This window comes from Salvelinus alpinus, chromosome 15, assembly GCF_045679555.1.
Source record: "Salvelinus alpinus chromosome 15, SLU_Salpinus.1, whole genome shotgun sequence".
In the NCBI taxonomy this organism is placed as follows: domain Eukaryota; kingdom Metazoa; phylum Chordata; class Actinopteri; order Salmoniformes; family Salmonidae; genus Salvelinus; species Salvelinus alpinus.
In genome coordinates, this window is record NC_092100.1 from 57978940 (window position 1) to 57991944 (window position 13005).

The 13005-nt window shown below is 45.3% G+C and overlaps 1 protein-coding gene across 2 annotated transcripts in view; it reads right to left on the reverse strand.

Moving 5' to 3' along the window:
• LOC139540427 (LHFPL tetraspan subfamily member 3 protein-like) overlaps positions 1-12506 on the reverse strand; it is a 60564-nt gene extending 48058 nt beyond the window's left edge. For both annotated transcript variants that reach the window (XM_071344233.1, XM_071344232.1), the window contains exon 1: positions 11942-12506. In XM_071344233.1, the coding sequence (XP_071200334.1) occupies positions 11942-12374 (433 nt within the window). In that variant the 5' untranslated portion in view covers positions 12375-12506. The remainder of the gene's footprint in view (positions 1-11941) is intronic.
• Between the last annotated feature and the right edge of the window lie 499 nt (positions 12507-13005).

The window sequence follows — 13005 nt, forward strand, 5'->3', positions numbered from 1 at the left end:
GTGTCTGTGTCGATGTTGCACCATACGGGACTGTATCGTTCGTTCGTTCGTTCGTTTTGTTTGTAGTCAGTACTTGTTCGTTCGTTCTTCGTTACATGTAAGTTCTTACGTCCAGGTCTGTCTACGTCGTTTGTTGTTTTGTAATTATTCAAGTGTTCGTCGTATTTTCTGTTTTGTTTAATAAATATCATGTCAAATCGCAAAGCTGCATATTGGTTCAATCCCTGCTCCTCCTCTTCATCCGAAGAGGAGGAGGAACACCGTTACAGAACCACCCACCACAACAGAACCAAGCAGCGTAAGTTCGCGCAGCGGCCGAGTAATCAGGACTCGTGGACTTGGGAGGACGTATTAAACGGAAAGGGTTGCTACACATGGGAGGAGATCCGGGCTGGAAGGGATCGCCTCCCATGGGAACAGCTGGAGGCATTGAGGAGAGCAGAGGCTACCGGAGAAAGGAACCGAAGCTATGAAGGTACGCGGCTAGCAAGGAAGCCAGAGAAGAAACCCCAAAAATTTCTTGGGGGGGCTAAGAGGTAGTGGGCCGAGGGCAGGTAGGAGACCTGCGCCCACTTCCCAGGCTAACCGTGGAGAGCGGGAGTACGGGCAGACACCGTGTTACGCAGTAGAGCGCACGGTGTCTCCTGTACGTGTGCATAGCCCGGTGCGGGTTATTCCACCTCCCCGCACTGGTAGGGCTAGATTGAGCATTGAGCCAAGTGCCATGAAGCCGGCTCTACATATCTGGCCACCAGTACGTCTCCTTGGGCCGGCTTACATGGCACCAGCCTTACGCATGGTGTCCCCGGTTCGCCTACATAGCCCGGTGCGGGTTATTCCACCTCCCCGCACTGGTCGGGCGACGGGGAGCATTCAACCAGGTAAGGTTGGGCAGGCTCAATGCTCAAGGGAGCCAGTACGCCTGCACGGTCCGGTATTTCCGGCGCTACCTCCCCGCCCCAGCCCAGTACCACCAGTGCCTACACCACGCACCAGGCTTCCAGTGCGTTTTCAGAGCCCTGTTCCTCCTCCACGCACTCTTCCTATGGTGCGTGTCTCCAGCCCAGTGCCTCCAGTTCCGGCACCACGCACTAAGCCACCTGTGCGTCTCCAGAGCCCTGTACACACTGTTCCTTCTCCCCATACTCGTCCTGATGTGCGTGCCCTCAGCCCGGTGCCACCAGTGCCGGTACCACGCACCAGGCAAATAGTACGCTTTGAGAGTCCAGTGTGCCCTGTCCCTGCTCCCCGCACTAGCATGAAGGTGCGTGTCCTTAGCCCGGTGCCTCCAGTTCCGGCATCACGCATCAGGTCTACAGTGCGCCTTATCCGGCCAGAGCCATCCGTCTCCCCAGCGCCATCTGAGCCATCCGTCTCCCCAGCGCCATCTGAGCCATCCGTCTCCCCAGCGCCATCTGAGCCATCCGTCTCCCCAGCGCCATCTGAGCCATCCGTCTCCCCAGCGCCATCTGAGCCATCCGTCTCCCCAGCGCCATCTGAGCCATCCGTCTGCCCAGTGCCGTCTGAGCCATCCGTCTGCCCAGTGCCGTCTGAGCCATCCGTCTGTCCCGAGCCATTAGAGCCGCCCGTCTGTCCCGAGCCGTCAGAGCCGATAGTCAGTCAGGAGCCGCTAGAGCCATTCGTCAGACAGGATCTGCCAGAGCCGCCAACCAGACAGGATCTGCCAGAGCCGCCAACCAGACAGGATCTGCCAGAGCCGCCAACCAGACAGGATCTGCCAGAGCCGCCAACCAGACAGGATCTGCCAGAGCCGCCAACCAGACAGGATCTGCTAGAGCCGCCAGTGAGCCATGAGCGTCCAGAGCCGTCAGCCAGCCATGAGCGTCTAGAGCCGTCAGCCAGCCATGAGCAGCCAGAGCCGTCAGCCAGCCATGAGCGTCCAGAGCCGTCAGCCAGCCATGAGCGTCCAGAGCCGTCAGCCAGCCATGAGCGTCCAGAGCCGTCAGCCAGCCATGAGCGTCCAGAGCCGTCAGCTAGTCATGAGCGTCCAGAGCTGCCATGTATCCAGAACTGCCCCTCAGTCCAGAGCTGTCTCTCTGTCCGGAGCTGCCCTTCAGTCCGGAGTTTTCCCTCTATCCTGAGCTACCTCTCTATCCTGAGCTACCTCTCTATCTTGAGCTACCTCTCTATCCTGACCTACCTCTCTGTCCTGAGCTATCTTGTCCCGGAGCTGTCCCTTATTTTTGTGTTGCCTCTTATATTAGGTGGGTGGAATAAGAGGGTGGTCATTCTGAGGGGGAGAAGTAAGCTGGGATTGACTATGGTGGGGACCTCGCCCAGAGCCTGAGCCACCACCGTGGTCAGATGCCCACCCTGACCCTCCCCTAGACTTTGTGCTGGTGCGCCCGGAGTTCGCACCTTAAGGGGGGGGGGGGTTATGTCACGTTCCTGACCTGTTTTCTGTTAGTTTTTGTATGTGTTAGTTGGTCAGGACGTGAGTTTGGGTGGGCAGTCTATGTTTTCTGTTTCTATGTTGGTTAATGGGTACCTAATATGGTTCTCAATTAGAGGCAGGTGGTTTTCATCTCCTCTGATTGAGAATCATATTAAGGTAGGTGTTGTCACATTGTTTGTCGTGGGTGGTTGTCTCCTGTGTCTGTGTCGATGTTGCACCATACGGGACTGTATCGTTCGTTCGTTCGTTTTGTTTGTAGTCAGTACTTGTTCGTTCGTTCTTCGTTACATGTAAGTTCTTACGTCCAGGTCTGTCTACGTCGTTTGTTGTTTTGTAATTTGTAATCTGTTCGCTGCTCTGGCACCCCAATGGTGGAACAAACTCCCTCACGACGCCAGGTCAGCGGAGTCAATCACCACCTTCCGGAGACACCTGAAACCCCACCTCTTTAAGGAATACCTAGGATAGGATAAAGTAATCCTTCTAACCCCCCCCCCCTTAAAAGAGTTAGATGCACTATTGTAAAGTGGTTGTTCCACTGGATATCATAAGGTGAATGCACCAATTTGTAAGTCGCTCTGGATAAGAGCGTCTGCTAAATGACTTAAATGTAAAATGTAAATGTAATTATTCAAGTGTTCGTCGTATTTTCTGTTTTGTTTAATAAATATCATGTCAAATCGCAAAGCTGCATATTGGTTCAATCCCTGCTCCTCCTCTTCATCCGAAGAGGAGGAGGAACACCGTTACAGATCTGCTCTTTGGAACACTCACACACTCCAATGCAGGAATGCATGCACACGTGCATGTGCACACACATTTTGTATTGCAAAAAACTTCCCTAATCCAATTTCAGCTATCTAACTTCCACAAACACTGACCACATCTGTATTAACAAGGACAGGTCTTCAGTTGTAATGGTGCAAGCTCTCTCTTTCACTCAGAGCTCGCTCTCTCCCTCATTATCTCTCTCTCTCTCCTGCAGCAATCCATCTCTCCAATTAACTAGTCTTTAATGCTCCTTTCAGTAACATCCTCTCAGTGAAGCTAATGGACTGTGAGAATAAGAGCCACAGAGAGAGAGAGAGAGAGAGAGAGAGAGAGAGAGAGAGAGAGGAGTAAGGAGAGAGAGGCAGAGCGAGATATAGAGAAAGTGAGAGAATCATCATATTCTCAACCTCATATTTTCATGCATTGTCTGTCTGTCGGTCTTTTCTTTCTTTTTTATCCTTAATTTCTCACCACTCATTTATTTTTTCTCTTTAACACTTCACGATGTGATGGTAGAGTTTATATTCCTCCCCTCTCCCCAATGCCAGCTTGAAGTGGTTCTTCTGAGGCTCATATGTAATGACATGGAACATTACATTTACTGCCCAAGTTCCTCATTGAATTACATACAAAAGCTAAAATGTTGGCTTTGATGCACATGCAAACACACACACTCCAAAGCACTAATAGGAACAAACACTACAGTAAGTCCCTAGGTGTGCAATTAAACTTAAGCAAGCAGGGTATGTGTGTGTGCATGGGTGTGTGTGTGTGTGTGTGTGTGTGTGTGTGTGTGTGTGTGTGTGTGTGTGTGTGTGTGTGTGTGTGTGTGTGTGTGTGTGTGTGTGTGTGTGTGTGTGTGTGTGTGTGTGTGTGTGTGCGTGAGCCAGACAGCCATGTGGTTGTGTCTCATTTAAAGGTCATGTTGCAAGTTAAATTTGGCAATAAAAATAGAAGGTAGGGGGGTATACAGAAGATAGCCTTATTTGGTAAAAGACCAAGTCCATATTATGGCAAAAACTTCTCAAATAAGCAAATAGAAATGACAGCATCATTTCTTTAAAACATGAAGGTCAGTCGATCCGGAAAATGTCAAGAACTTTGAAAGTTTCTTCGAGTGCAGTCACAAAAACCATCAAGTGCTATGATGAAACTGGCTCTCAAGAGAATCACCACAGGAAAGGAAGACCCAGAGTTACCTCTGCTGCAGAGGACAAGTTCATTAGAGTTACCAGCCTCAGAAATTGCATCCCAAATAAATGCTTCACAGAGTTAAAATAACAGACACATCTCAACTGCTCAGAGGAGACTGTGTGAATAAGGCCTTCATGGTTGCCGTGTCTTTGCTATGCCGGATTAAGTGATATGACATGCTATTTTATAAAATAATTTCTCTGTAATTAATATTACCTGATTTAAACTAATCATGTAAATGTAATTACTAGGAAGTCGGGGCACCACGGAAGAATGTTTATAGAGTTGTTGTCTTCCGAATAAACTCTTAAAGACCTGGTAATCTTTTACATCAAAAGCAGTCAATTATTAAACGTCACCTTATTCAGTCTGAACGTCATAAAATTATTGGTAATCTTCAAGAACCCTGGCTAACAAGTTGAATCAGCAATACAACATTTGGTTTAATTATTTATTTCCTAAATAATCACACAGAATTACATATACACAGGATGGATCATACATTGATTACTAATTATGTCATACAAGGAAACGTCCCTGGTGGACGGAACCGATATGACGGCTGGTTACACAAAGAAAGGAGGTTGGGTTTGAATGAATGCCGCGGGAAGACTGAGGAACAAAAGGAATGGGTTTCTATCGGACCTCATGAAGCTATGCTATCGTAAATACAGAGTCTTATGCATTCTAAATAACCGCCCATTTGGAAAAGGAAAATGCAAGAAATATTTACTTTGAGCTGCGCTTCGATAGATTGGTCGTAGATGGAAGGCTGGGTTGCCCAGCAGAGATCTCCCTTGTCCTTTGAAGAATATGTGGTAGAACGGATACGTTGTAGTACCGTCGTCATGTGGTAGAACGGATACGTTGTAGTACCTTGTCTTTCTGAGGAGGTTGTCCGTCCTTTCCTAGCCCACGTTTACAGCTGCAGCTGCTGCTGCTAGTTCGACGTCTAGGATGTATCACTTCTTTAGTGAATAAGAGTTCAAAGTTCATACCAAGTTGCCATACTATATGCTCATGTTATATTCTTGCTGGTATGGTCGAAATTCATCCTTCCAGCGTGTCGATCGTCACCTCCACGTTGAAATTCGCCCTTCTAAACATATGGACATCAGTCCTCATGTCACCGGGAACACAATGTTAATTTTGTTAGGTTGTAGTCGTTCAACCATTCGCAATCATAGCTCACGCTGAGGTTGGCTTAGTTCTGTAGTTGATATTAGCCCTTTTAAACATATGGATAGCAGTCCTCACGTCATCAGGAACACCAGGTTGACTTTGGGCTTTTGTAGTGGTGGAGAGAAGGGCGTGTTTCATAGTTCACAACCAATGTCTGTTCACATGGGCGGGGCCACTGAGTGAGCATAGTTCACTTATGAAAACAATTCTCTCATTGAGAAGCTAAAATTACATTTAATCTTTTCACATAGTTTCATATTTTAAACATCTAAATTGCACAACAATTCCATGTGAATCTGATAACTAGAATGTGTAGACTTTCCAAGATACAGTTTATGTCATCCTATCATCAGTAATAATGTCTCAGACGACAACTGATCTGACATCATATTCTTTAAGTACAAACGGATATTTTCAACTGGTTGGATTACCGAAATATGGTCCGTCCCCCAACCTTTTGATGTTACCAGACTCTCTCCATGTTAACAAAGGGCTTTCTAAGAGTCCAATCTGTAGAGTAGAGAGATAAAAGGGGGAAAGGTATTTATGGGGGGCATAAACCTCACCAACAGGGCAAACATCATGACATGGTTGAATTGCTGCAAAGAAACCACTACCAAAGGACACCAATAATAATAAGATATTAGCTTAGGCCAAGAAAAAAGAGCAATGATGAGTCCAAATTTGAGATTTTTGGTTCCAACCGCCATGTCTTTGTGAGACGCAGAATCGGTGAACAGATGATTTCCGCAGGTGTATTTCCCGCCATGAAGCATGGAGGAGGAGGTGTGATGGTGTGGGGGTACTTTGCTGGTGACACTGTCAATGATTTATTTAGAATTCAAGGCACACTTAACCAGCATGGCTACCACAGCATTCTGCAGCGATACACCATCCCATCTGGTTTGGGCTTAGTGGGGCTATTATTTGTTTTTCAACATGACAATGACCCAATACACCTCCAGGCTGTATAAAGGCTATTTGACCAAGAAGGAGAGTGATGGAGTCCTGCATAAGATGACCTGGCCTCCACAATCACCCGAACTCAACCCAATTGAGATGGTTTGGGACGAGTTCGGACCGCAGAGTGAAGGAAAAGAAGCCAACAAGCGCTCAACATATGTGGAAACTCCTTCAGACTGTTGGAAAAACATTCCAGGTGAAGTTGGTTGAGAGAATGCCTAAAGTGTGCAAAGCTGTCATCAAGGCAAAGGGTGGCTACTTTGAAGAATCTAAAATCTAAAATATATTTTGATTTGTTTAACACTTTTCTGGTTACTACATGATTCCATATGTGTTATTTCACAGTTTTGATGTTTTTACTATTATTCTACAATGTAGAAAATTGTAAAACATAAGAAAAACCTTTGAATAAGTAGGTGTGTCCAAACCTTTGACTGGTACTGTATATATTTTAGTCGACACACCTGTCCCTTACGAAAAGGATTGCAGTCAAAGTGCAATACAACTGCAGTACAATCCAGCATTACTGCAGTTACAATTACTGCATCCAAAATTCCACAGTCAACTATATTTACTACACCTTTACTGCAGTTTCAAAACTGCAATCTTTTTTGTAAGGGGTGTGGTGTGTCTGATATACATGAATAAAAATGTATTCACCCTGGACATAAGACTTGCATTTATTTTACACCTTTTGTATCATAAGCTGTAAGTGTATTTGTCTAAAAGTTACCACAGAAGTTAGTACAAATGTGAAGACCAATATGACAAACATGCAATGAAAAAGTTATTGTTTTGTAATCTTACAAAGAAAACATGTACATTTGTTATTTTTGCAAAACTCTCTTGCATTTGGTCATCCCCAAAATGTGGCCATTGAAAGCCTTGATAGATCCATCCTCCCTCAGTCTTGATTGTCACGGATCCCCCCAGTACTGATACTCATTCTGTTCACCAGTATTTGTTTTGGGTGTATTAAAAACCCCTATTGTGTATTCCTGCGCCTGTCTCCAAATCCTTTATACCAGCGTGACATTGATAGATTGATAGATGTCAAAGATGCCAGTTCACACATTCTCTAAGTCTAGGCAATGTCTTAGTTCACTCCAATGAGTCATTTTCAATGTGCTAGTTTCTCACTACAGGAACAACAGCTTATTCCCAACGTTCTGGCTGAAAAACAACAGCCGGAACTACAGAGGGAAGGATATAAAAATGTACACAACATGACAACATAATTTGTAGAGGAGCGATTATTACTGACCTCACGCTCTGGTTGCCTCTAAGGGCACTGCCTGCACTGACAGCTTTGTTAAGCTTTTCACTGTTAATTGGTGCACCATGTGGAGATCTCCAGGATAAGAGGGAGAGAGCAAGGATAGAGAGGGAAAAGGAGAGAGGGAGCACATAATGTACAGACTGCAAGGAGGAGAGCTGCAGGATCTGATGATAGAGGAAGCGAGGGAGGAGAGAGGACAGAGAGCGAGAGGGATAGAAAGAATGAGGGATAGAAAGAGGGAGAAAGCACAGAGTTTCTAAACCCAGAGGCGCAACATCGCAATACTTCCGGAAACACTTGAGAAACAGATCAAATAGACCAGGCTGGGGTTTGGGGTTTGATAAGTCAATGAGAGAAGTGAAAGATTCTTCCTTAGTTTTTAATTTTCTCGAAATCGAAATGCACAACCTAGATTTGAGCCAATGTCTTAAGTAGCTGAAAATAGTGAAAGTGACAAACTGAAACGTTTTTATTTTAGCCAAAAACAACTTTATATCGAAGAAGTGTCTTTCAATCGACGGCTTGCGTATGCACAGTTCGGCGCCGAGACGACCGTTAGATTGGATGACGTGTTTCTGCGCATGGACTTAGCTAGCCAACATAGCCAGAGTGGGTAGGGAACAGTCTGGAAAACGCAACCCTAGGCAACAGTTTCAATTACGGACTCTTTTGACAACTTCGATGAGGGGAAAAAACGTGTTCCGGGGTGGGACAGATAACTCTCCCAACAAATCACGAGGCAGACATGCCAGAACGTTGCGATTCGAAACCAAAGTTTGCAGGCAAAACCTTTGCAGTAGTTTTAGTCAAGGCAGTTGATGCAAACTAGCCACTTACGAAATGCACTCATTAAAAAGAACCTCCATGATGTCCATCTTGCTAGCTACTATTTAGCATTTTATTCAAGGTAGCGACGTAGGCAGTGATGTAGTTCCTCTATACCAAAAGAGTCTGTCATTTAAACCAGACCCTAGTTGCCTAGGGTTGGCTTTTCAAGACTAGTCCTTGGAAGGGAGTAGTGGCGAGTGGGACCGAAAAAGAGGAAACGCATGGAGTGCACTACACACATGGATGGTAGACATTTTGGGTAGCTATAATAGAATCTCTACCCTACTTCTCATCCTCTGTCTCCTGGTGGTCTTTACTCTTTCATTAACGCTGCAACCTATTTCCTTGGTTTTGCATGAAGCCTTTTCACAGCTCTTTCCCCAGGATTTAAACCAAGAGAGAGAGAGAAGTGCACCTCCGAGATCCAGAGATATAGATATATGCTCACTCACACACTTAACTGACACACTCACACACACGGAGTATACCAAACATTAGGAACACCTTCCTAATATTGAGTTGCAGCCCCCCCTCCCCCCCTCTCCCTTTTGCCAGCAGAACAGCCTTAATTCTACATCTACAAGGACTCTACAAGGTGTTGAAAGTGACTCCAATGCTTCCAACAGTTGTGTCCTATATTGACTTGTACTGATTTGTATTACTCTCTAATCTTGAGGCTAGAAAACATAACATTATGGTAAGGGTCACATCAGGAATGCAAGTTAAGTGAACCACCTGTGCACCACTGCCCTAGCCAAGCCACGTCAGATAGATGCAGACGCCTTCCCTAACCTAACCTTGAGCGAAACAAAAAGTAATGGAAGTTACGCACACACACACACACACACACACACACACACACACACACACACACACACACACACACACACACACACACACACACACACACACACACACACACACACACACACACACACACTGCTGTTGGTTTGAAAGGGCTGCTTGTTTCCCTCGTCTCTTTCATCTCTCTAACTGCAGCACCACGAGCACAGTGGTGCCCTCATTAAGACTGTGGCTTATTGCTGCCTTTATTCAGACCAAGATAACACATTATAGACCTGGATTCCTTCCAAAAAATCACCTTCTCATTCGGATTGTGTTTGTGTTTGGGTGTGTGTTCAGTGTGTGTGTGTGGTCAGAGAGAGAGATAGTAGGAACCATTTGATGCAATGCTTATTTACATGTTTAGATTGCTTGGAGAGGAAGGAAAGAAGATTCCAGGAATTTGACAAAATTTGAACTAGAAGGTTCTAAAACATTATTTCACATTAGCATTATCTCACATTAGCATAAAAACACTAAGTAAATATACTGTATGTTGATGGTGTTCAATCACATCTAAGGTTGAGTCCCAAATGTTACCCTAATTCTTATATAGTGTACTACTTTTGACCAGAGCCCAGGAAACCCAGCAGCCATGCAGTTCTTGACTCAAACTGATGCACCTGGCACCTACTACGATACCCCGTTCAAAGGCACTTAAATGTTTTGTCTTGCCCATTCACCCTCTGCATGGCACCCGTACACAATCCATGTCTCAATTGTCTCAAGCCTTAAAAATCCTTCTTTAACCTGTCTCCTCCCCTTCATCTAGACTAATTGAAGTGGATTTAACAAGTGACATCAATAAGGGATCATAGCTTTCACCTGGATTCACCTGGTCAGTCCATGTCATGGAAAAAGCAGGTATACTTAACATTTTGTATACTCAGTGTATTCTGAACTGCATGCACCTGTGACAACAACATGACTGCAGGTGCAACCCATATAGCTGTCCATTCAGCACCAAAGACAGCTCTAACCAGTCTATTTCTCCCTGCAGAACCACCCGCTAACCAACCAATACTGAACAAAAATATAAACGCAACATGCAATAATTAAAATGATTTCAACGACTTTACTGAGTTACAGTTCATATAAGGAAATCAGTCAATTGAAATAAATTCACCAGGCCCTAATCTATGGATTTCACATGACTGGGCAGGGGCGCAGCCATGGGTGGGCATGAGAGGGTATAGACCCACCAACTTGGGAGCCAGGCCCAGCCAATCAGAATGAGTTTTCACCACAAAAGGGCTTCATTACAGAGATAAATACTCCTCAGTTTCATCAGCTGTCCGGTTGACTGGTCTCAGACGATCCTGCAGGTGAAGAAGCCAGATGTTCCTGGGCTGGTGTGGTTACACGTGGTCTGCAGTTGTGAGGCTGGTTGAATGTACTGCCAAATTCTCTAAAACAACATTGTAGGTGGCTTATGGTAGAGAAATGAAAATTAAATTCTCTGGCAACAGCTCTGGTGGACATTTCTGCAGTCAGCATGCCAATTGTAGGCTCCCTCAAAACTTGAGACACCTGTGGCATGGTGTTGTGTGACAAAACTGCACATTTTAGAGTGGCATTTTTATTGTCACCAGCACAAGGTGCACCTATGTAATGATCATGCTGTTTAATCAGCTTCTTGATATGCCACTCCTCCGGTGGATGGATTATCTTGACAAAGGATAAATGCTCACTAACAGGGATGTAAACAAATGTGTGCACAAAATTGTAAAGAAATAAGCTTTTTGTGCGTATGGAAAAATTCTGGGAACTTTCTTTTCAGCTCACGAAACATGGGACCAACACTATACATTTTGCGTTTATATTTTTGTCCAGTATACATGGCTGTCCATTCAGCACCATGGTCAGAGTCAACCGACGTAAGTACAGCATTACAACCCCTACAGGTCCCTTCAGCACCATGGACAGCGCCAATCGCAATACCTAACCAATCTACATAGCTCTCCTTTCAGCACAATGGACAGTGCCACATCACATATCTGTTCTCAGCACTCTTTTCAGACAGGATTAAAACAGCATTGCTGTTTGTTCAGCACCACCTGCCTACCACCATACAGTCGGCAGGACCGAATACCCTCCTAACCAGAAAACATACGAGATGGATAGACATAGGGCTATTTCCTAATTCATTGGAATTGTTACAATGTAGGGCCAAAAATGTGTCAGTGTACAGGCAGTCCGCATTAGTCTATTTCTTAACATGAAAGCTGAAATCCTAACACTTGATTAGCTCCATGCATAGGAAGACACTGATATAATAGGCATATGTGTTAACTTTTGATCACTTAACCAGGCCAGATAAGCTAACAATACATCATATTCAGTTCATTTGTAGGCATATAGCTAACCTAAAACGCTATACACAAACATTGCAGGTGGAAGGTTTAGGACTACTTCCAAGACATTACTCAAAAAACAAGCTGACCTAGCGGCACTCACTGACTTACCCGAGGCCCCCTGCATCCAGCCGCAGATCTTATAGACGGTGGTGGTGGAGAACAGGAAGAAGAGAGTGAAAGAAGCAATGCAAGCTATCACCAGCATCATTGACATCCCGACGAAGAACGACGCGGCCTTGAACGCGGTGGAAGGGATCTGAGCGAACTCGGTGAAGGTCCCTGTGCAGTCGAGCTCCCTCTGGATCCCATCGCCGGTGCAGAAGTGGAAGAGGCCGAAATAGCCGGCCTGTGGGGTGTCCACGCCGTCCCCGATCCAATAGGGCTGGCTGAAGATCACCACGTTCAAGATGGCAAACAGGATGGTGAAGATGGCCCACAGGAGTCCGATGGCATTGGAGTTCCGGACATAGTTATGCTGGTATAGTTTAATGTCTTCAGAAGACATCGATGGGAGCATCGACGCAGCGGATCCGGGTATCATTGTAGCACAGTTTGTGTTGTATCCCAGTCCCGGTATTCTTATGAAGTAGGTAAGCCTATTAAAGTAGGTCTATGAGCAAAGGGGGGCACTGACTAATTAATTAGTTGAGCAATGGAGGAGTCAGTAGATATGTTTGCTGAATAAATGCAACCCAAAGTAGCCTATGTACCCATGCAACTGAATGAATCACATCAAAGGCAACATCTGGCAAGCATATTCAACTCATGACGTCGCACCCCGATGCTGGCGCATAAACTGAATAGCCAAAAGCTAATCTGCAAGATTGCGCTTTTATTTAGCCTAAATGATAACTCTGAGAATGTGGCGACTCCTGAACTAGCCTATATGAGAAATAATTCCCTTCCACCTTTCTCATAGGCTATGTATGGCCGTCTAACCGTTTGTCAGACATCGCTTCTGGCACATGTCACTTGTATGTCTCCGGAATACCTCCTTGAAAAACACAGCAAATATCAGATTGTTATTCGGATATTACCCATAACACTTTACTAATTTTAAGATTCAAATCAATATCAAATAATAAGGCCTTCCAATAGCTAATAGAACAGCAGTTTTTGCAATAGCCTATGGCTCTTTCCTAAGCAATGATGACGACAGCGACGGAGTCAAA